This window comes from Drosophila serrata, unplaced genomic scaffold (genome assembly GCF_035046125.1).
Source record: "Drosophila serrata isolate PLE 108 unplaced genomic scaffold, ASM3504612v1 contig_241, whole genome shotgun sequence".
Taxonomy (NCBI): domain Eukaryota; kingdom Metazoa; phylum Arthropoda; class Insecta; order Diptera; family Drosophilidae; genus Drosophila; species Drosophila serrata.
In genome coordinates this window covers 372,401-397,359 of record NW_028257139.1, presented here as the reverse complement: position 1 = coordinate 397,359, position 24,959 = coordinate 372,401, and the positions used below count along the sequence as shown (strand labels likewise).

The 24,959-nt window shown below is 39.6% G+C and overlaps 3 protein-coding genes across 4 annotated transcripts in view; 2 read left to right on the top strand and 1 right to left on the bottom strand.

Moving 5' to 3' along the window:
- Positions 1 to 24,959, top strand: part of LOC110187720 (myophilin) — a 75,860-nt gene that overhangs the window by 14,973 nt on the left and 35,928 nt on the right. The window lies entirely within an intron of this gene.
- Positions 4,614 to 5,667, bottom strand: LOC110187882 (uncharacterized). 2 transcript variants are annotated; one of them, XM_086831690.1, is made up of 4 exons: positions 5,447 to 5,638; positions 5,281 to 5,374; positions 5,175 to 5,204; positions 5,054 to 5,113 (listed from the first exon to the last, which is right to left on the bottom strand). In XM_086831690.1, exons 1-4 carry the CDS (start codon positions 5,489 to 5,491, stop codon positions 5,088 to 5,090), a joined length of 195 nt encoding a protein of 64 aa, XP_086687816.1. In that variant the 5' UTR covers positions 5,492 to 5,638; the 3' UTR covers positions 5,054 to 5,087. The 2 variants fall into 2 exon arrangements, with proteins under 2 accessions (XP_020813026.2, XP_086687816.1); XM_020957367.2 differs by having other exon boundaries at positions 4,614 to 5,113; positions 5,175 to 5,374; positions 5,447 to 5,667.
- LOC110187831 (uncharacterized) lies at positions 6,623 to 8,841 on the top strand. Its single transcript, XM_020957309.2, has 3 exons — positions 6,623 to 6,739; positions 6,797 to 6,830; positions 6,890 to 8,841. Exons 1-3 carry the CDS (start codon positions 6,697 to 6,699, stop codon positions 8,775 to 8,777), a joined length of 1,965 nt encoding a protein of 654 aa, XP_020812968.2. The 5' UTR covers positions 6,623 to 6,696; the 3' UTR covers positions 8,778 to 8,841.

Genomic DNA, 24,959 nt, shown 5'->3' with positions numbered 1-24,959 from the left:
TTGTGCCTGTAAATATAATAATACGACTTATGGATTAAATCATCATTTGGGTAAGTTCAAGATAATATATCTTATTTTAATCATTGGAATATTTGGGGACTTCATTATAGTTTTTATTTAAGCTGAACATAGGATAGATTGCGTATACACATTACGTATTACGTAAGTTAATTAAATTTAAATTAACAATAAATAAGATGGAGATAACTATAAGGTTTTTACTAATCATACAATTTCATTCAGTTTTTTTTTAGACAAGTCGATAGATTGTGTGCTTGTGCCTATAATTTTAATAATACGACTTATTGAAAATCATAACATTCATGTGGGTAAGTTCAAGATAATATACCTTATTTCTATCATTGGAATATTTGCGGACTTCTCTATACTTTTTTCTTGAACTTAAAATAGGATAGATTGCGTATACGCATTACGTATACGTAATTTCAATTAAAAGTTTTGCATATTTTCCAACAATACAATCTTTCTATTCTTTTTACCTTAACCCTATATAAATGATTAACTTTTCCAACATTTTTCCATAGTGCTGTTATATTTTATTCACTCAATATTGAACTTTTCATAACTTAATTAAGCAAGGGCCAAAACTGGAATTGCCTTCATATATGCATTAGCTGCTGATGCCAGTGCTGCTGCTGGTGTTGCTCCCATGCCTGAAACTTTGCAAAGTCTCTGGGAGAGGAGGGCTAATGTCTTTGCTTTGGCAATTTGGTTAAGGGCGTTTTGCTGTTTTGTTGTTCTGCTGCTGTTGGGCGCCGCTGTTGCCTCTATTCAGCTGCGATCCCTTCACCTTTCCATCCCCCTTCCCCCATGCCATGCCCTGTGTGCTGTTCTCGGTAATGTTTGTTTTCATTAACATTGTTGTTGCTATTGTTTTTCGCCCGGCAACAACAAAAACAACAACGACAAACATTGACGCAACTACACTTGAATGCATTTTGTGCATAGAGCCAAGTAAAAGCAACAACAACACCATCCGAAACAACAAAATAGGAGCAATAGGAGTGAGCAACAAAAACAATGGCAACAACAGCGAAAGTCCCTAAGGTATAATTTCAATTTCAACACTTTACAAACACGCCACAGTTGCGTCATTAACTGTAAAGTTTGCATGCGCGTCTCGTCTGCAGTTTGCATTTTATACACTGAAATAAATTGTAGGAGCTTTAAATTGGAGCAGGAATAGTTATGATTTTCCTGTAAAAATTTCATGACAGACATATGAACAGCTTTCGAATCTTAAAAATCATGTGGTGTTATGCATCTTATTCATTATGTCCACCTTTTGTCATGGCTACATCGACTCCTCTGGTGACATATTGAATATTAAGAGAAGCTTGGGTATAATAAGTATATATTTTCTAATGATAAAACATTTTTTAAACTAACTATAAATTATTACAAAATCACACAAAATAGTTAATCAAGTAATTCTTTAAGTGCATTAGTGTATCTATGTCTGTATGACTGCGTGGCACTAAGTGCGCTCGCTGACGGAAATAGCCGAAAGCAACGACGGCGGCAGAGATGCGACCTCGGAGATGAGTTCAACGCAACGTCAGGTGCAGCAGCAGCAGTAGCAGCAACAAATGCTGCAACAACAGCAGCAGCAGCAACAACTGCTGCAACAACAGCAGCAGCAGCAACAACAGTGAGAACAACAGGCGCATAGCACTTTTCTAGTAGTTGCCGTTGTTTCATAAAACTTTATTGTTGCATGTTTGTTGGCTTGCGCTATTGCTGTCACCAGCCACATTGCTATTGGTTGTTGTCGGTGTCGCCACCGTTACCGTTGTCGTTGTCGCGGCTGCTGCAATGCTTCAAGCCAAACATAAAATTATTTCAGCCACCCCCCGCCCTCGAGCATTGACTAATGCTGACACGCCGGCAACATGAACGCTGCAGCAGCAGCAACATCAGGGCCACCAGAAACATGGCGGGCACTACAGCATTTGTGGACCATTAAGTTGACGCTTTTCCGTTGAATTTGCTGTGACATTGGTTCAAATGCAGCACCGACAAAAAATATACATGAGTATTCGAATATTCGAATATAACAGCATAAATCCAGTCTTGTGATGCCTTTAAATTAATGTTTTGTAAAAAACTTATAAGGACTTGGAACATCGAGTGTTATTTTAAATAGATTTTATGTTGCAATACAAAAGCATTCATATTCCCATATTCTACTTTTTGAAAATCTACTAATTTTTTATTACCTTTTGAAAATAAATATAACTAATTTAAATTACTTGTAGTAGAATATTTTTTCTCTGTGCACCGAGATGTGCGCTCGTCTGCCTGTCGAGGGCGTTGATAGTCATCTAACTGGGCGAGCAGCCACCAAACAAAGTGGAAAAAGGCCACAGTTCCGCTTGGTTATCTCGGCCAACCTTCAAGGTGAACGACGGGAAACTGAAAAACGTGGAAAATTTTTGTAGTTACACATCATCATACACATCACATCATCGATTTCTTAGTTGTCCCAGGAATAAGTAGAAAAATCAATTTCAGTCCTGATGGAATAATCTAATTTTTATTACAGCTGCATAGCTATTCGTCATTTGCGTACTCCCTCCGTGTATACAAATACAGATATAGTTGTAATTATAGCATCGAGCACCTAATTTGGGTTAGGGATTATTCCCTTTCAATAATTGGCACGGGTTTTGGAAAAATGGTACATATTTTAAGCTGAATTTTGATTTGTTTTTATTCTTAATCAGAATATTTGGATGGTTTCCTTAATTATTGGGTGTAAGTTTATTGTTTAGATATATGTTGAATTGTAGGAAGATGACTACAATAAGAATTTATAGTAAAAATATATATTTAAATATTATTATTTGCCGTGCTATTGTTTTGCCCGCCTCTGTTTATACATAACTTTAATCTTCCACAATTCCCTATAGAGTAAATGCTGCCGGATGCATAAGCTGCAAAAACACTGGCAAACCGGATTGCACATTTCTTTTATGCAGTAATCATTTGCGGCACTTTATTGAATTCCAAGCGGGAGCGGCAACCGAAAACAGTCCGCACAACACATTCCCCGCCCTCTTCCGACTGTCGCTGGCAGGTGTTGTTTTCCCCTTACTTAGTGGCAGCCACCATTCTCCATTTCTCCTCTCTGTTCCTGGCTTCGATTTTCCCTCTTGTTTTTCTCTCCCTCACATCACATGCTCGCTTTGGCTTCTTGCTTGCCACGTTCGTGATGTTTGCCTTGCTTTGCTGGGCAAAAAAAAAGTGCAGGAAAGAGATGCATACTTTAAGGCGAAAGTCAACCGCAAAGTGAATTCCGCCATCGACAGACGCCATCTTGCAGTGGCAAGTGTGGCCGTATTAGCTATTTCTTAGAATCTAGCTATTTTTTTTCTTGGTATTGGAGTAATATCAATATTTATTATTTGCGTGCCCTTTTTTAGTATTTAAATTTGGGTTTTTTTTGTAAATCTATGGATTTTTCTTTAATTAATACTTTATTAAATATTTTACTGAACTCAAATTAAAAATTCTAAAAACTTTCTTTACATTTTAAGCTTATCTAAAATTTCTTTTGAATTGCCTTTACTTGTTTTTACACTAAATAGATTTGTTTTGCAAGCCAAAAGGGTAGGCATCACTAAGGATGTGCGAGCTCCGGGAGCTGTAATCTTGGGCAATCTTAATGCGGATATATTAAACTTATTTTTACAGCATTTCTCTCGGCGATTCCTTGCCTGGCCTCCCCAATCTGGATTCTTTATTTTCATATACTTTGTATTACTTGTGCCGTGCCCCTATGCCTTTCACATCCTGCCGGTTCCGCAGATTTCGTAAGCGCGATAAACTAACCGTCTGCCAGCACCCCTCGCCTGCTCCCTGGGTGGTTTTCAACACGGGCTGGTGGGGCAGACAGACAGACAGGCAGTAAGTGGTGGTGCAGTGGGTGGTGGTAGTGTAGGGTGGAGGCTATGTGTGTGTGTGCATGTACGAGTGTTTCGCAACTTGAGGCGCTTGCCACTTCCGCTGGTGGTCTATAAGAAAACACTAACACACTCGCCGGCTGTTGGCTACAACTTTTCTTTTGCTTTCCATTTAGATTCGTTTGGTTTTCTACTTTTTTTTTTATTTTCGGTTATCCTCCCACTTATTTTAGTTTTATTGCTCAGCATTTTATTGCACAAATTTTAATATTTATTTTTGCTTTTGGTTTATTTTGCAATACGCCTGGAAGGCAATGCCAGTGTGTGGGTTGAAGACTGTTTGTATTAGTTTTTCCCCAAACACATACACCATCCAATGGCGCTGGATGCTTTGTTTGCCGTCTGCTCGCGTTTAGTTAGCGTTTTTCTGTTGCCGTTCCGTTTTAATGTTTAACAAACTTGAATGGTGCAGTTGAGAGCTACCAAACAAACAGAAAAAAATATACAAACGAAACCGGCTCCCTTCCTCTTTCGGTCTTTTCCCCTTCTCTGTTTGGTGAAAAGTTTTGTGGAAATTATTTTAAACAGTTTAAGCCGTTTTTCATTTTTCTGCTTGCGCTTGTATCTCATCACCAGAAACTTCGAGCATCATTTAATTTGCGTATAAATTTCAACATCCTAATGGAATAATAACGGAAAAGAACAATTTATTCATAATTTTGGGAGTCAGCACGGTTGCATTTACAAACCATTACGAACCAACTCGATATTTACAAAAAGTATGCTAATAGTAGCTAAGTCAATGCATCAGAAGATGGGGCGAATAAATCTTCTCTTTTTTTTTTTAAAGCCATGCATATCTCGGTAGTGGTGGAAACTGTCTTTCTTGCTGCCGATGATAATGGTCACCAAAACTCCCATGTCTCATGGACCTTGAGCCTAGGGAAGTACTAGGTGGTGCGAAACCGTTTTGCTGTTGTGAGGATCTGGGGTTACGGTGCTCCATTGCTGTCGGCAGACAATAATGGTCACCATAGCCCCTATGTATTATGGATCTTGAGGCCTGGGAAGCCCCGAGAAATTCGAAACACTTTTTGTGATGTGAATATCTGGGGTAATGGGCCTCCATTGCTGGCGGCGGATTATAATGCTTACCATGTCTCATGGTCCTAGATTCGCAGGAGGTCCTGGAACGTACAAAACTCCTCTATTTAATTATCATGCTTCGAGTGTTATTAGTATACTCACTGTAAACCATTTCGGAAACTCGTCTGAAAACTTTGATCGTCATAAGTCGGGCGGTTCGTGCTTGGAAGGTATTCGGAATTATCACTTTCCTTAAATCGCGGCTTACCTGGCAGATCGCCTGAATTGCCGATTGTTGAAGCCATTAACATCATTCCAAGACTGTCATTACCATAGAGTTTAGCAAAATGTTCGATGTTTTCCTGGAAAAAAACGAAGAAAAATTTAATTATAACTCACATATTTCGGAAAAGTTAGTCAATATGAAGTCTTACATCTGGAGATAATATGCCGGGTACTTCAACGCCGCTATAGTCCATGACTTAATTTTTTTTGTATATAATTTGATATTCTCAGAAATTCGAAACTGAAAAAATAAATTTTGGAGCGGGTTTATTTAGTTGTGATGGAGAGAACAGCCCAACTTAGAATAATATTTGCTTGACAAATGTATACATTTCATATATACATTCATAGTTGATGTATTTCTCATTTCATAAGTTCGGAAGGCTAAATTCTTTACTTTGTCTGGCATTACATTTTCCTTTAAAAGTTGACCAGACTTAAGATTATTATTTCAATAAATATATACTTATATATCTTAAATAATAAGCTTCATCTGAAACCCGATAAACAGTTTTACACTCTTATCGAAACACCTTTCGACGCTTTGGGCCAAGTTAAATGTAAAGCAGTTGACAGGCAATTATTGCACCCCTATAAGGATGTCAACTACTCAGCACTTTCATTTAATTCGCCATTTATTAATTTACGCTGAAAATCTTTAACGACAGGTTCAGGTTTTACTACTGCCATGGCAACCTCATTACCGCCGACTTATTGTCAATAATTATTTGCGGCTTACAAGCATTTTTCATGCCCTTAGCGTATATACCCAATTTATGAATAAATCATTTGATGTCTGGATTCGCCAGTGGGTTGTCGTCCGGCAACGTCCATGTTTCCCCCCGACCTTCGAGTTGACATCCTTTCACCGGATAATATGCAATATGCATTTCGAGCTGCCGACCCGGTGGCCAGGTGCCGTCCGGTAGCCGTTGAGCTTGTTGTTGAGTTTTAATTAATCGAGAACTCATAAAAATATTTAAATGCAAAAAGCACTGAGCTTACGTCCATATGGCAAGGGGGCCGGGACCATATCGTCAAGAGTCGGTGACAAGTGGGAAATCCCAATGTATGTTTTATTGCCAACGAGTGGAGAGGGACGAAAAAGCGGTCCTCAGCGCTGTCGGTTTAATATTAAATTAAAACGATTATTTTTTTGTCAATGGTCAAAATAAAATAATTGTAAGTTGTCAAATAAAAGGTGGACACCCTACTCTGAACAACTCCGATTTTCAATTAGAACTGTGCAAAACATCGCTTTAAAGGAGAGTACGTAGTGCTTGTTATCGGTAAATCGATAGAAGGTGACACTGCAATTTTCTGTCACTTTTCATAAGTGAGTGAATGGTTACAAACTTTCGTAATTAACTCGTTTAATAAGAGCTACGCAGCTGCTACAATGGTCGATCCAAGTGTCCACCGCTATAACCTGAACCCAAATGGTTTGTACGAAAAGGAATAAAACGTTTAAACCATGCTAATATAGATTTCCATTATAGAGGACGATGAAAGTTCTAGTGGCTCCGATAATGGGTAAGTTATTGTTTAGTATTCTAATGCACTTGAAGTTCTTATGCAAACCTTTTTTTCAGTTATGACAGAGAGTCCTCCAGCGAGTTTGAAAGAGCTGCACGTCGCGGTACGGCACACCGAAGTCGTTCGCGCACTCGCCGTTCATCGGCTAATACCGTAAACAAGAATGACTTACAAAAGCAACACGCTCCGATCCCGCACATACAGGAGGAACCTTCCAGTACTTCCAATTCCGGTTCTAGCAGCCAGTCATCGAGCTCCGAGGATTCCGATACAAGCACTGGAACTTCGTCCTCAGATGATGAATCGCCGAAACCAACTTCCAAGGAAGTGTCCAATTTTATTACTAGTACTGGAACTTTGATCTCAGAAACTAAACCGTACCAGTCAACGCCAAAACCAATCTCAAAGGAAAAGTCAAATTCCAATATAAACGCTGACAACTCCGACGCAAGCACTGGAACTTCGTCCTCAGAAGATGATTCACCGAACCCACCTTTCAAGAGAAAGCACAATTCGGATAAAAACTCTGGAATCTCGAGCTCAGAGGATGATCCGATGCAAGCATCGCCCAAGTCAACTTTAAAGGGAAACTCAAATTTCGATCCTAACACTGAAGCTTTGTTCTCAGTGGATAAACCGATGCCTTCATCGTCCAAGCCAATTACCAAGAGAACGTCAATCTTTGATATAAACACTGAAACCTCAAGTTTAGATGATGAATCGATGAAAGCATTCCCGAAACCAATAACCAAGAAAACAAAACTGGAGAAAGTCTCTTCCGCCTCCAATTCTGACGATGAAAATGAACGTTTAGTTTCAAAACTGTCGGGTATCCGATTCGATAATGATGGAGAAAAATCTCTTTTCGAGAAGATTTCCGAAACTCTTGAGGATCAACAAAGGAAAGAATTGGGAGACAAGTTGACGGTGAAGTTCAAGGTAACCATACCTGAAGTTGGAGCTGGACTGCTCGGGGATTCCTTGCAACTTCTAAGAGTGCCTCAGTTCATACCCGTGGAAACTGGTGCCTTTGATGCTGAGACCTTTAAGGACAGCATGACATCGGATGATCTAAAGAGCGAGCAAGCCCGTGGGGATTTCCTGAATCGCCTGAAGACAACAGTGCGTTGGCGAGAGAACAAAGATAAGATCAGGGAATCAAATGCTCGGGTTGTGCGCTGGTCCGATGGCTCCGAGACCTTTCATGTGGGCGCCGAGGTCTTCGATGTGATGCACCATAAGGTGATTGATGACAAAAACCACTTGTATGTCCGCCTGGAGAACTGCTATCAAGCCCAGGGATCCATTAAAGATAAGATGACACTGCGTCCCAAGCTGGACTCCACCTTTGGTCAGAGCCATGTCCAGGGCCTGCGAAATCGAGCCATGAATAAGCCACAGACGGGCGTTGTGAAGGTACTTTCAGATTTGGTCGCCAATCCATTAACAGATCGAGATCGCCGGGCCAAGGAGGAGATAGCCAATCTACGCAGGGAGGAGCGTGAAAAGCGTCGTGAAATACAGATGAGCATGAGAAAACCGCGTGTAAAGCCCATGCGTCATTGCACGGCAGATGATTCGGATCCGGAGCAGGCAACCGGGGAACAAGACCAACTGGAGAATGACTCGTCAACCGGGCGCGGTTACACTCCAGGCATACGCACCAACCGTAATTTGGATTTAAATCACATGAGATCGGTGTCAAGTGACGAGGACGAAGAAGATGGTGACTATGACAGCGATGTGAATGATATAATAAACGATGACGATCTCGATGGTGACGAAGAGGAAATGTCCGACGAGCCGCGTACCAGCACCTCCAAGTCCAAGAAGGCACCATGGAGCCGCCGCAGCCCGAAGTCGGACTCCGACGAGGATCCCATGACGCGCGTCGTTAAGCACAAGACCAAGCGGCTGATTTACTCTGATTCGGACTCGGACTAAGTGCCGACTCCCGATGGGACGAAGAATTCTAATAAACATAATGCATTAGCTATCCCACAACAAAGAGCGGCTAACATTCGCGCTCTGGCTGATAATTAATTAACTAACACATGGGCGGGATAGGGCCATTGCCTTAATTAGTGGGCGTGGCACCAGAAGGGCACATTAGAAGCCGAACACAGAGAGCTCTTGGTTTAGGGTAGGGGTCACAATGGGGTCGTGATTGCAGCGCGTAGCCCTCTAACCCGAACGCCATTGTCCGACTGCCAAACCAGCCGGCATTCCAACGCCCAAAGCAATTAGTGGGCAGGTGCACTAGATTGCAGCCAGGTGTTTTCGGTGCCATTGGGTGGCTAAATCGAGTCAGGTATCCAAGTTGCATTCACCGCTACAGGACACTCTGATGCTGCAACTTTTCGATTGAAACTTTAGTTTTGACATACTGTGCCTTTGGGGAATTTGAACTCTTTTGGAATTGAAAGTATTAATATAAGTAATCGGAATCAGGGAATGTAATATATGAAGCAAATGTTTGGTCGAAGAATTCGAATCTGGGTTGTATTGAATGCATTGATAACATACAAAACATCGATCAATTCTTACAATGTAGCCAAATTTCAAATTACAGAATTGTTTATCAATTTTTAAATGCAAGTGAACAAATTCATGTGAATTAATGTCTACTGCTAGGATTTGTAGTTTTAAATTCGAAAATTTAGAACCTGAAATATGAGGTTGGACTTAAAATCAATCTTAAAACTAATTAAAGCCCTGTTAGAACGTTTTAAATACAGCGTTAGCTAAAGCCTCATGATTAATTGAACATCCTCTCTAACTAACAAGCAGACAGTTACTGATGTTTCCCCAAAAGCAAGGTGTATCTAAAATCCATATTGATCAAAGGCATTATTTGAGTATTCTGGATTTAGTCATTGTTTGCTTAAATCAATCCCTTTGCATTTGTTTAGTTAACTGGAGAAATTTGATCTGTGCCGGTATTATCAGTTACTTGCACTGAGTTCTCTGACGATGCTCATTTGTTCCAAAGGCATATAAGCTCATTAGAATATCTACTTTGCCGCAGCTGTTGCACAACAACATCGCCCTTTGTTGCTACAGTTCCTGGGGGCATTGCAACGCATTCGAATGTAACTAAGATATATACGCCTTAACTTGTTACGGGCCATAAACTAAACTGTCACCGATTTTCGGGGCTGGAACGGAGACTGGAGAAAGCCGCACGACACGCCCGTAGGCCAAATATCTTGCACACATATTTGTCGACAAGTTTGCAAACTGTGCGGGCGAATGGCGGGAAAATGGGTGCGTTTTGGGTGCGGGTTACAGCTCATGCTTGGGGGGCAGAGTTATTCCGGCAAAGCATGTCAGCCTTAGTGCTAATGCAATTTAGTGCCTCCTGCAGCAAATGAACCTTGATTATGTGTTTATTAGACACCAATTTACGCCTGCTGCAATGTTGCAATGTGGCCTCTCCACCGGCGGCTGCTTCTCATTTAAGCTGCCTCGACGACTGGTTGGTGCACTTAAATTCCATACCATTCTCATAAATATCCCCTGTCAACTTATCGCATCGATGCTCATGCGAATTATTGCAAAATATCCAAACCAATTACTTCAATAATGCCGATCAAAGAACTCAAACTTGAGCAGTGTCGGACAAGATGACTTCAGGTGCTTTATGGTTGGTTTGTTTGGGAATAAGATTAAACCTTTGATTGTTGGTTTAGGAACAATTAAATTGATGTAAGCTTAGTACACAAATTATCGAAAATAAATTGATGTCTAAGAGTTTCCAAATTAATTAGCACGAGGCAAATGCTTCAATAAACAATGCGAAAATACCAAGCTTGAGATATGCCATCATATATTGTTAATAAGAACAATAATTGCATAATGGTCAACTAGCTTGATATTATGAATAATAGTCTTATAGCTTGACACGGTGTTAATTAGAGTGTGAGTTAAGAAAGGAAATATGTATTAAAGTCCTAAAGGGTTCTTTGAAGTCATTAACCTTAACACAAAATGTGGACTAATCGCTTGAGAATTAATTAGCATAGAGCTAAGGCTTTGATAACCGAAACTCTTAATATTCCAATCAAATTATATCTACATAACAATCTTTTTTTTATGATAGGCCCTATCAAATTTTCTAACTGTCCCTGATGAACCCCGAGGTATTTTCGACCACTAACAAGCGTTAACCAGATACACCCATTAACCCGAAAGTCTTGCTTTTATAGCCATTATACATACGCAGGAAGGTTATACTTGTTAACTAAAGCAAACACAATTACACTTACGCACTCAAATTTATTTACAGGACATAAAGTAGACACTCGTTCAGACACACACACACACACACACACACACACTTACACACGTACAGAGCGACCGTTGAATAACCGGATTCCTGTTAGTTTACATACCTCAAAGGCATTAATTATTTATGAAGCGACGGGCAGGATGGGGCGAGCGAGAAAGGAATGTAATAAAATTACAAGCAAATGCCGTAAACACGAAAGGTTTTGAAATTCAAGCGAGGGAAAGCGGTATTAAGTTTGCCGGCCGTGACAACTGGCAAACTGGCTAACTGGCCAACAGTAATTAAAGGCTATAATAAAGCTAACGTTTCTCCTGAAAGTATGCGAGGGAAGGAGTGTGTAAGAGGGATACAGAGAAGACGGGATTGTAGACACATGTCAGTTGTCAACGCAGCAATTTGACAAGACCCGCTCCGAGAGGTCCTGATATATCCATTCCCGCAAAGACAAAGGAGGAGCAGCCACAAAACGAAGCTAAATGCTGACCGAGACAAACCATTAGGGCCAGCACCACAATAGAACGGTGTCAGACACTACTTTTTACTTAATTTTATAGTAAATTAATAAATGAGAAAAGGTTGAAAGTCATTTTGTAAATACTTAACTTTAGTTATTTAATAACCATCTATTTTTGAGTTGTTTAATTACAGAATTTATTGCCTTATTTCCAATTACAAAAAAGATTTTCATAATATTTCTCTTTAAAATCAAAAAGTGATATATTCAGTTCTATATTTAATATCATCATTATTTACATCATCTTGATTTATAACAAAACCCCTTTAGAGAAGTCTTTAGTAATCTTTTAAGTACACTTATTTGTTCTTAACAAGTTTGTTTTATTTAAATTTGAATCAATTCAAAAATACTAAATCCCTTGTGAGTAATGTTACGCACTGTATCCATCAGCATGTATGCCACACCTCAGATGCTTGACTTGTATTCTCAAGCACTTTAGCTTTGTAGATTTTATATCTTGCGGCTTGCATTATAAAATTAGTGACATACTCTAATGTGGAAAACGGCATGTGAGTGAAAATGGGAAATGGGAAACGGTTTGAGACAGAGGCAGAGGCAGATAAGGGCACTTTGGTCCCTTGGGCAACTTCAAACCATTTCGGAGTCTCTGTCCCTTTCTGTTTATGACAGTTGTTGAAATTTTACAGCTGCTCATTAACAATTCGCAATTATGCCACAAGCTTAATGCGTGTGTGCGTGTGAGTCTGGGCATGTGCACATGTATTGGGCCAATATTTGTTTAAATCAATGTACGCTTAGGCTGCGAAACTATTCCATTTAACTTTATTCCATTAACCCAGGCCATTTCCTACAAATGCCTGCACACTGTTAAGAGCCTTAAAATCGTTACACATCGTATGTGTTTTAGGGTCATTAGTGCAATATGCATTAACAAACGTTCATAAATAACTTTACACTTAATGTGAAACAGGCACACATACATACACACACACAGTTAAGCTGGTTTTATTGATCACATTTGTCATTAAAGCCGCATTCATTGAATAAATAATTCAAATAAACATCCATAGCCGTAAATTGCAAATCTGCTTGATTTGACTAATTGTTGAAATTGATAGCAATAATTGATATATTTGCTCGCAGATTCTATTACAAGCTAATTGAAAGGCATTAGAGCCCACCAATTTGAGCCCATTGCATTTCTTAGCGCTTTAAAGTAGATGACTTCATAGTAGGATTAATTATATAGACATAATTATCTTTGTTTGAAGTAAATGCTATTTCTAAGTTTTGTACTTATCTATATTTATATGAAAAACTTATGCAACGGCAGACTGAATCTAAAAATAATTGTATAACCCTGATTTTCGTTTTAACAGCAACAAATATATTAAATAATATAAATGTATTAAAGTCACCCTTTATAATAATTACTTTCCTTAATAAGCTGAACATCACTGTTGAGAAATATTTTCCCTACCCTCCTTTGTCACTTAATAAATGGCAATTATGTGAAAGCCACAAATGATGAAAGAACGCACCATATGCCCGTGTGTCCAACTGTCGGGGGGCACATTGCTCATTTTAATGGCTGTGGAAATGAACTATCGCCACGTGATTTTGCCAGAAGTTGGACCCCCGAGCCAGTCACATCAATAGATACTTTCTCATAATTAACGTACAGAAATATACATATATAAATGTGTATGTGTATATGTTTATCCAGCACATTTTCCTCGGTAAAGTAATCCCCTGGACGGACGCGTTTATAAGGGATCATAAAAACGAATCGTTTTGTGGCGCTGATTTCTCTTGAATTTCTCTTGGGAAAATTTAGTAATTTTCACGCACAATTTACTTTGATTTATTAAATCGTAGTCGGATCCCTTTGGCCCTTGCTAAATTTGCATACGTATTTTTAATGTATTAAGCCAATTAAGGCTGACACGCACACGGAAAACTGTAAAACTGACCCATGTCCTGGGCTGTCCTGGTTGTCCAGGTTGTCCTGTCTGCCAAGATTAATTTAGACGAAGCTGCTTTGTGTTTCATTAAACAGATTTAGTGTTATTTACTTAAGCACTTAAAATAAATGTGCAAATATTTTCATCGGCTTCAAAATTTAATTGAAATTCCTTTGCCATGTCCCAGCCATCCTTCCTTCCTTGAGGTGACAGTTTAAGCACGCTCAATGCCATCGGATAATGACGTTGATTGTGGCATCTCCTTGGTCGTTCGACGTCCTCTGCCTTGCGTCCTCTTTGCAGGCATCCATCAATCGCAGGGCCCTGGCTTCCTGGCCATCCTGCAAGCCTGGTCTGAGTAGCAATAGCAACAAAGGCGCATAATGTTGAGATGTTGCCGCTGCTGTCCTCATCCCTGGCTTCAAGCTTCTCTGTTCTCGTCCTGCGCCCTATGTCCTTGTTTCCATGCTCGTTCTGCGTTGTTCTTGTTGCACTTTGCTCTGACATTTTGAGTTTATGGCATATTTGCATTATGACTCTGCCTGACCTGGCCTTTCTGCTCCTTCCTCCAGCTGCTGCTGCTCCAGCTCCTCCTGGTGCATCCTTTTAGCGGCACATGTGTGCGTTTGTGTGTCCTTTTCATGGTGCACTTGAACAATGACGTTGACTTTGTCGTTGAGGTTGCCATGAATGCATGGGCCAGAACTCCAAAGACCGGCTCCTGCGCCTCCTGCTGACTCAGCTGTTAACAAGGCAAATAACAACGCTTGCTTGGATAAAAATTATGCAAGGCTTAACAACCTAAAACTATTTCGTCCCCACACACATCTACACATCCCTTAATTGGTCAATTTTCCTGCACTCTCCTAACTCCACGAGTCCCGGAAAGGGGATATTCTAGAGTTTCCATTAAAGCTCTGTGAATTTTCCCAGGCCATCAATGGGTTGCAGCTGTCAGAGTTCGGGGCCAAGTTGCATTCTGTCGCCCTGAGTGGTGGAAAGTAGAATGAGAATAAGCTACCAAAGCACTTGCCAAGGCCATCTATCAAGCATTATGGTCTGGCTTTTGGAAAAATCTCCTTTGTCTCAATTTAGGCACGTTTTAGGTTTCAGTATACAGAGAAAATAAATCTGACAAGGTTTAAGTATAGGAAGTAAAATATATATCGTTACAAACTATTAAATAATTTAATGAAATGGACAGTTTAGTTCACTGTATTTTTTTATAACATTCAACACTCTTTTAGTATTTTTATACAATTCTTCTAGAGTAATAAAGTAATAATCGGTTAGAAAACTTTATTCTTAAAACAAAATAAAATCTTCTTTTTTAAATTGTTTTCTGTGTAATCGACTAAGATTAAAATGTTGAGGTTAAGCTTTGGCTATTTGAAACGAATATGACCGAAAATTAAAGTCAAGCTGAGTCCGAACAAACTTGATAAGCCTTTTAGTCGGTTATAGTCTTTTGTTATCCCTTGCTAATACCAGTCTTTTATGTAACTAAAATGTGTTGATGGCACATTTTTAATTGGAAGTTCACAGATTTGCATCTGCTTGAGATTCAAAACAATTCTAGTTTTGGTTTCACTACTTTATTTGCTGCTTGTTTTACTATTTTTTTCCTGTTTTTGTGTTAGGCAAACGTGTCTGTTAACCAAAAAATCATAAGATGTAGTGAGGGCAGTGGCAAACTGACAGAGCTTTAACAAAGCCGACACCATGATGATGGCAATGATGGTAGTGAGATGAGAGGAGATGCGAAGCATTCCAGTTTGTTACATGCCAAACACAACACACACTAGCTGCTACTACCTACTGGGTTGAACAAAAGCAAAGGGGCCACAATGTCTACACTAAACCTGAATGTGAAGCAATTTGCTAAACAAGAAAATAATTGACTTGCCACAATGTGAGGCATGCTAGCTGAACGGCCACATACACTGGGAGAATCCCCCAGAAAGGCCTCAAATATCAATAAGGAAGTTTCTAACAGTGAAATTTAAGTAACACAAAACTTATTGTTCAAGTATATGTATATATTCTAAGCTATGGAAACTGTTTTGTAAATATTTTTCTCAGTTTACTTCCGCAATGTTAGGCATTCTTAAAGAGAGCAAATTGAATTTCCACTGAAGGACCGAAAGGCGCTCTTAAGTATGCAACACTTTTCCCCCTTCAGCTCTTCAATTGAGCGGCTAATGGCGTAGAAAAACGGGTCGCGGGAAAAGCGCATGGCATAAAAATTTATACCCTCAAATGAAGCTCGTGATGGCTGCCAGTCATTGTTGCTGCTGTTGCTCTTGCTGCTTTTATTGCTGTTGATGCTGATAAGTGGAACTTGAGCGTCAACAATGCATGATGCTGGCCCTCGTCATCGTCATCGTTTCCATTTTCCCATCATCCCCATTATCCCTAGCCCCAGCTCCATCCCAATGCCGCCCACTGCAGCCGGCGATAAGATAAATTAATTCAAGTAGTTGGCCAGACACTAAGCCCATACTAACGGCCACAGTGCCACAGTGCCACAGTGCCACACGACCCACACCCAGCCACGTTGACTGGGCAACGAAATTAGCTTCATTTTTCGTCCCCCACTGTGACCCGGGCCGCCATCAAAGGGCATGCATAATGACTTGACCTGCGGCTTATGAAATACGAAATGCGGAATTCAGCTACAGCTATAGCTTCAGCTCCAGCATGCGGGTGTCCAATGAGGACACGAGGACGAGGATGATGATGCCATGTCAACAGGCCTGAGACACGCGTCGCCAATTGCCGTCCTCTGATTTACTCGTTCCGACCAGAAATTGTGGCCATAGACCGGGGCCACAAACTCAGCCGTCGCTTGTCAAATATCGCAAATTGAAAGCGCGTGGCGAATTTTCATTTCACATGCCAAAAAAAAAAAACGAAACTAAGCCACGAGCTGCAAATTGCGATCGAGTTGATTGAAGTCCGTAAAATATGCGACTGCGATTGAAATGAATGCCAGACAGTAAACTGAGTCTCCAAATAGCAGAGTTACTGATAAGTTTTACACATTTTTATAGGAAAAACAAACTTATATTCCTTCTTAAAGATGAGATAGAATTACAAAAGAAACATGGGTCCCACTCTCTTCTTAATTGGTGCTTAAAACCCAGACTTAAATTTTGATGGAAAGCCAAACCAGATGGGGAAACAACTCAAATCCAAAAGGGCACTCTGAAGATACGAAGGGGAGGCAGTGTCTTCAAAGTCTGTTTGCTTGTTAGTTACCGATGACTGAACTGAACTGACTGCTCATCAACATCGTTATAATCGACAGACCATCTCTCCCCCTCCCAGCATATACCTAATTTCTAATCAAATGTTAAATGAATAATTAAGCTTCAAGGTTGATTTTGATGCCGTCCAAACGGAAATTGCTTCCGATGGACAGCAAGCGAATTTAGCTTTTTCCTTACCAAACATTTGCTCTTAGGAAGTATGGTCACTCTGCCTACCTATGTACATTTTGAGCCATCAAACTCTGACTCAGACTGGTGAATCCTATTGGTAAACAGTCTTGAAAGCTTAACTGAATTTGAATTATGCTCAGTCAAGAAGAGGAATTGGTAAAGAGTTGGTCATTCCGGAAGCTGAATTTATGGCTTACTCCGATACGAATATTAATTTCGATTTACTGATGAATTAGCAAAAACGACTGTTCTGCTTAATGTTCGAAACTCTGGGATTTTAAATGCCAATCGAAACGAGTTAAAAAAAAGAAGGGAATTGGGACGAGTGCCCCAAACCATGACAGTTGAACATTGTGCAGTTTTTTGATTTGCCAGTTAGTTTTCCCAGCCGGGCCTTGTCAGTTCAACTCTCACTGTCTCTATTTCCCCCCGACCTGCCAGCCACTTCATGTAAAATGAAGGAAGAGCTGAACTGGACAGGACATCAGAGACCGGAGGCCCTGGAGTCTGCTGATGGATGCAGGAATAGCATTCGCAAACCAAAAATAAAAAAAAGCGAATCGAAAAACGATGCAAAATAACAACCAGAATCGAGTGGCTCAATAGCCGACGACGTACTTAACCCATTTCCCGGCTCGTTTTACTTTTTTTTTTGGGGGGAGAAATTAAAATAGTCGAAAAATAAAGTAAGCACGGACAATCGAAGTTGAATGCTTGAAGTGGGTTCTTGTATACTCAGGGAGCTGGGTCATTGAACGGCCTGCTAGATGTTATTCCTGTTAAATAATTGAATGCAGTTATGGCCCGGCATTCAGAGAGTCTGAAAATTTCATTAAAAAGTATAATCGAAATGTTAACAGGCAGCTCTCGGCGAGAACTGGAAGCTGGGAAAACATAAAATTATATTTTAAGCACTCTCCGGCAGATCCCCTTCTATCTAAATCCTTGGGATGCTAATGTCTGTGGGCAGCAGCAAACAGCTCCGTTCCCATTTTCGGAGTTGTGCAGCATTCTCGCCTTTCGTCCCGGAATCACTTGGTCCTGGCCCACTCGAAGACTTTCTGCCCTTTGCACATGGCCTGCATAATGAATGGGAATGTGTCTAAGAGCCCTTTTGCCCAGCGAACCCTCAGCGGTTTGTTTTTTCAGTTTAATTTTCCCTCTCAGCTGCGTTTTATACTTCGTATTTTGGTCCGCGCCATGTTGATTACAATGCGAAATAAAAGCGCAATTTGTGGGCATATTGTGGGCAAGCATTATAAGGAAGCATCATGAAAGGCACTTTTGCAAAAGGCAGGATAGAAGCGGATATATTTTTAGAAAGACGGAAATACCATGAAGTGGCCGCATTTAAGGCCGCAGTGAGCAAGCCAACTTTTCATTGATGTTGAATTTAAGTAGTGCAAAATTTAACTGCTCCCTCTCTTCCTTAATGATCTCCCGATTAATTATATATTGTTCTACAAATATTATTTTAAAAATTGCTGCCTGATTAATATCTCTATTAGTCGAATCTCTGCTACATATGCTAATGGCAGGCATTGATTTTATACTGAATTTCAACTACATTTTGGGGCGCCGCAAGCTGAAATGCAGGATTTTGTGTAAATTTGGCTAAATTATGGCTGCCAATCACCCATCTGCATGACAAGTAATAGATTGAATCTCTCTCTCTCTCTCTGAGTTCCCTTCCCTCCGGTTATCAGTCACAGCTTTGAGCAGTAAATTTGGCCCAAATGAATTGAGTGTCTTTTGCTATTGTATTTTTCTTTCTTTTTCGATTTCTGTGTCCTCTTTTTTTATATTTTGCTTATCGGCATAATAAACGCTGGCAGCTGAAGGCCAAGTTCAGTGTGTGTGCGAGGCTGTGGCTGTGTCAAGGGCAACCGACATCGACTCCTTGGTCACATCCCTCGACTGACCCAACTAATTTTATGCCCATTTGCAGAGGGGCTGCCTTGCGGCGAAAGCCCTTTACAATTTCGGAGGGGGAAAAAAACCGAAATGTGTTAACTTTATCTAAATTGTTAAAACATTTACCAAATGACCTCACGTACCTCAACGTGTGTGAGTGTGTGCGTTAGTGGATATGTGAGTGTGAGTGTTGTCCCTATCGCTCGATCGTCCTGTGGCCTTTTGCATGTCGCATGTCGTCCTTCCTGAAACGTGACTCCTTTCCTGCCCGACCCCTATTCGTGTTTTCCTTTCCGTATTTCTTCCCTGGGCGAAGTTCATTTAGATGTTCTCTCCCCCAAGCCACCTCCTTTACTGCTCCTCCCTTGTCTACGCTTTATTGGCTGGCCAACATGTTCTTTATGGCATTTTGATGCACGATGCATGGCAACCCTTTAACTTCCGCTTGGCTTTCGGCTTCTTTTTGAGGGAAGCCTTCCGTTCTGGCATTTATTATACTTATTTCGGAGCAGGCTCACGTATTTTGCGTATTAAGCATACGCCCCGTATGACGTTTCATGTCAGTCACTTAAAGCATTACATGAGGCATTACAGTGCCAAATTAAAGCCGCTTTTTCGAAGCACAAAAACGAGAGAGAACGGAAAGATTTAAATATTATTGAAGTTCGGGGAAAAGAAAAGTCCATAAGCTTAATCAAAGTAAGAAAAGAAGCTTAGCATTATACGGAATTTAGCTTCAGGTTTAGGTTTTCCAAAGCAATTTATGAGAGGCTGTAGTAGACAAAGAGCTTTTTCAATTCGTAAATATTTCACATCAAAGCATGAAATTCACAAATCTCTGGCCTGGAAACTATGTAACAAAATTAAAACAACATTTTTCAATAATAACCCACAAATTTGTTTTGAAAAGTCTAAAAGTTTGGCAAACATTTGCATTTTACCACATTCGGAATTCGACATATGTATATACATATATGTACATATGTATTTGTGTGGCCAACATTTTTTTTCATCCGTTTGGAATGTCAGCGATCTTTGCATATTTTCCGGCGCAGTAGAGCGTATTCATTGACATCTCAGGCAGCTCACATATGTGCTACAAATGAGGGCCACAAAGTATGCTAAACAAAAATGAAATCCTCAAAGTTGCCAGGATGGACTGAGACACAAATTCATTTTTCTCTATCGTTCCAGCTTTATTTTGCCCTTTTTGCGGAAATTATGCTTTGTAAATTGACAAGTTGATTTAATGGCAGTGGGGGAAAGGGTTCAGAGTTGAAAAACTAAAAAAAACAGAGTTTAAATTGTTTAAATTTCATTCGTGGTTGCCTTTCATCATGTTAATGCAAATGCCACTACCTAAATGACGGTGTGAGTGTGAGTTGTGTGTGTGTAAGCATTGACGAAATGCTTTTGGCCTGTGCCCGAAGTATGTTATAAAAATATTTTATGACATGTAAAAAGCATCAATAAAAAGGTTTCGGCCGGGTTTATTTCGATCCCAACCCCAAGCACTCCCACCATTATTTACTTTTTCGACTCCGTTTATCGCTGCTCTCATTGTTGTTGCTACCGCGCTTTATCCCTTTTGGCCACGCTCATGGGTTATATTTCATGTGTGCGCTCGGTCGCTTGTTTTCTTCTTTTTTGTGGCCATTTCTGGCTTTGGCTTTTAGTCTTTGGGCCGTTTTACGGAAAATTACATTTAAGTATGTGTTAGAATTGACGCCGTAACAGGTTGTAAATAAAGGGAAAAACCGAAATTTGTATTACATTCGACTTTATTTAAGCTGCATATTTCATTCATCATACAAGCGAGGTGGCCGGGTCACAGGAGTTCAAGTGTAGTGTGGAATTGTGATAAATTGATTGAAACATAAATATTTTTAACATAAAACAGTGACATTGTAGGAAGAACCAAACTGGAAGTGAAATAAAAGTGTGAAATATCCAAAATACTCGTTTAAATTGAAACAATTAATTGTTTTTATCATTTTATCGATAAGCTGAATAATAAAGCTTAAAATCAATTATCTATTAAAGAGGGCGGGTCTATAAATATCTGAAAATCCTTAAAGTGCTGTCCATAAAAAGAAAATGACATGGAATTTGGTATCTCTTGAATTACATTGCTTAATTTCCGGTACTTTTTTAAGGGATTTAATAAGCATAATGATTTATGGAGCTTAGTATAATATAGTTTTTAATGTTATTTTTTGTAAGCGTATCTTAAATGTTTAATCATTTAAAATAACAAATATTTAGTTTTGCACTTAACTTGTCTTTAGAAGAACCCACTTTATTCCATTGTTCAATCAGTTTAAGGTGTAAATTTAACCTAAAATATTTAAAACCTAAAATGTCATCAAATTGTAAGCAAGTAAATTTCATAAACTAACCATATATAAAATGTATGTATTACTATAAGGGACATTAGTTTGCATTCATGTTTTGGTCAATATCTGATTGAATTACCTTGACTTTTCACCCAAACCAAAAGCGTATTAATGTCCAAAGCTTTGGCCACTGCTGCCACTGCCACATGTAATTAATCCTTGCCATCGTCCTGCAGAGGAAATAAATGCATTGGTTTGGCTGACTGGACCAAATTTTTAAAGCTAGTGGCAAAAAAAATCTCGTTAAAAGTTTTCGAAAATAAATTTTATACACTCGAACGCACAGCTAATGTGATAAAGCAGAAAGAGGGAGCGGTATCGGGGAAAAAATAAAAAAGTATTTTGATAAGCCGCTTATGACACGCCCCCTTAGCTGATGTCACAAACGGGCATTTGTGACAATTTCCCTCCCTGCGAAAATTTTTCGAATATTTTTTTGTTGCCTTTGCTGGGGTAGTAGTAACTTTTCCATGTGCATTCCGAACTTTTGTTTTCGTTTTGCTAATTGTCAGTGCAAAGCCGCAAGCGGCATAAAAACTTTTCCCTCTTTTTGCGAGTTACTCTCCTCTTTTTTTATATTTTTTTGCGTGTTTGCCAGCAACTGTAAAGTAGAAATTAATTTCACTGTAAATGCACATAATCAAGTGTGTGCGTAGGGGGGCAGGGTTTGGGAATTTGGAGCCTTCTGCGGGGTACAAAAAAAAAATGAAAAAGAAAATGATAAAGCGCCTGCTCTTGAGGCAATCAGCAAAGACGAGTGCAGAAGCCGTAGACCAACTCCATCAACGCCATCCAGCAAAAAGTTTGCCAACGAGCCAAGTAGAGAAAGAGAGGCCAGCAGAATGACTAGATAGGGATAGAGATAGAGATAGAGACAGAGTTGCAGACACACAAAAAGATGAAGCACTTGGGAGCAGACATTCCGCGGACGGACTGCAGCACAACTGGGATCTTAATGAAAAGGCAATCTCATCTCCTTGTCTAGTGCACGCCCTAGACTTTTCGGAAAACCACCGAAGCACCGAAAGGATGCAGGAATCCTTCCATCTCCCTCCGAGATGCGCAAATGCTTAATTGAAAAAAAATTATGCAGACGGCGCAATTAATGTGAATTACTTGATCCCCGAGTAAGATTTGTCCAAACCACACAAAAGCGAAGCGAAGCTGCATACAGTTTCCCCGAGAGTGCAAGTGCATGAGTGGGTTAAAATAAAGCATACGCCGTGTATGCCGTCTCATGAATATTCAAGTACAAGCACTTTGTGTAGACTCGAAGACTCAAAGATAGCAGCTTAAGCTATTAAATGAAATCCTTAGAATTGTTAGATTACGACTGAGTGGTTAATATACTTCTCAAATAGTATAGGTTTTATGAAAGGTGTAGACATTATATAAGGTAATCAATATCTTAAATCTTAAGGCAATAGCAAGAGCAAGAAAAAAAACTAACTTTGGGTATTAGATTGTTATATGTATTAAATCGAAAGTAGACATTTTGATAATTGAATTTCCAAGTCTAAGTCTAAAAAAAAGACTATTTGGCAACCAATAAACAAGCTTCAAATTGACTTAATCATGTCAATAAACTTTAAGAGGAAATCTTTGTGCTGGGTATAAAAACAATGGCAGCTGCAGCAGCAACCATAACAAGCTCTTCATCATGGTCAACAACTTGACTCGGCCAGGAAACAGGCCATCAAGCACTGCAGCTGGCAGAGAGGGAGAGAACCTGAAACTAGCTGTTCATAATCTATGCTAATTTTCGCCTTCTCTATGGCCAAGAGATTGTCGGACAGTTTTCATTTCTTTATGCAACACACAAAAAAAGATGGCAAAAAAGAAGTGGCATTAAAATTAATGAAGTTGAGACACACTAACAACAATAGTAGCACTAGAGGAGAAAGCCAAGTGTATCGACTTTAGAGTTCTCTGTATTATTGATTCGTGTTGGAAATGAAGTTCTGTTAAGAAAGTCTCTTAAGACTGTGCTGTACCGAAATCAATGATACAAATTTGCAAAACATTTTACAGAAATCAGAAACAATACATAGTGGCTTGCTTCTTTGTTGTATTATTGTTTTACTTTTGGATGTTAAAGCTTTCTATATTACTTGTACAAACATCCTTATATTCCTTATAACTAATTAGTACTGAGTATACAAAAAAATATACCAACAGATGAGGCTGTGGCCAGGACTTTAGTCCTTTGCCAAGCATGTTTCCACTGCCCGCTAAGAGGAGAAAAATCTTAATCGTGATCTTATTACGCGCGTTAATTACGAAATACAGCAAAAAAACAAGAAAGAAACGCGGCAGTAAGCGGAATGCCAAAGCTTGCCAGGATTCCACTCTGGTTATGGCCAAAGCGGCAAAATTAAGATGCCAGTCGGTGGCATCCTGCGATGAGGAATAAAGAGGCAACACCAGGAGTATGACCATCTCCGAGGGTGGTGGGGTAAGAAAAATTAAGAAAATAGACGGCGCATAGATAAGCAAGAGTGCAATCTAGCGCACATTTTGCGGGCTGTTCATTTATCCATTGTTGGTGCCGCTGTTCCGGTTGTTGCTGCACAAGTTTTATGACCCGCTGAGCAACATTGTTGCCACTGGCCATTTTTCATTAGAACAATGCAATGGAGCTGCTGCAATATTACATGCATACCGAAGAGCAACTGAGAAAAGCTACACAGACTACACAGAAACTTTAATCAAAGTACGGGAAAAGCAACTGAAAGAAAAGGAGAGGAAAAGTCTGGATTTGGGATTAAAGGACGAGCAATGAACTGATCAATGAGCTATACATTTATTACAAAATTATTGACTTTTCTTTTATGAAAACTTAAAACACAAACTACAAAGTCATACCAAATTAATAATGTCCCGGTTACCAAATCTTTAATTTGTTGTAGAATTATAAAACATAAGTATTTTGCATATGCAAATTTGTAATTATTAGCAATCATATTATTTTTACTTCTCCTTAAATTAACTATGTTCCTACTGGGAATATTTCCCTTTTATTACCCAATAGTATCCCCTTTTGGGATTATCTTGTACACTTCAAAACCTTTCAAACGCTTATTTTATTTGTAAATAAGCAGGTTTTACGCTAAATAAATGCAAAACATTACTTAGGGAAAGCTCATTACCGGCAAAACTCTATTTAGTTTGACTGAGCGTAGGAGAAAGGAAAGCAACTGTTGCATAATTTATGCGGGGAAAACACAAAGCAAATAAATGCAATAAAAAGCATTTTAAAAGTGAATCCAAAACCCGGTGCAAAGCAAAACAAAAAGGTAAAACAATTGACTGTAGATATTGTAGTATTTATTTTTTGAGCAGGAAGTTTTGGGTGGAAATTCAAAAAAACCGCTGCACGGGATTACATATATAAGCGGCTTGGCCGCTTCACCACTAAAAACAAACAGGAAACCAAATGCTATATGCAACAATAAACAGGACAACTGAACACACAAACACAAAGAGAGAGAGACATAGCGAGTTAAGCCTTGCCAGCCAGCGGTTTAAAATATTTATATGGCCCTTTACTGGAGCGGAAAGGATATATCCGAAGCGAGCGTATAACTCACAAGATGGCCACTTAATGCGCCGCTCAAAGTCCCGGCCAAGGATATAATTA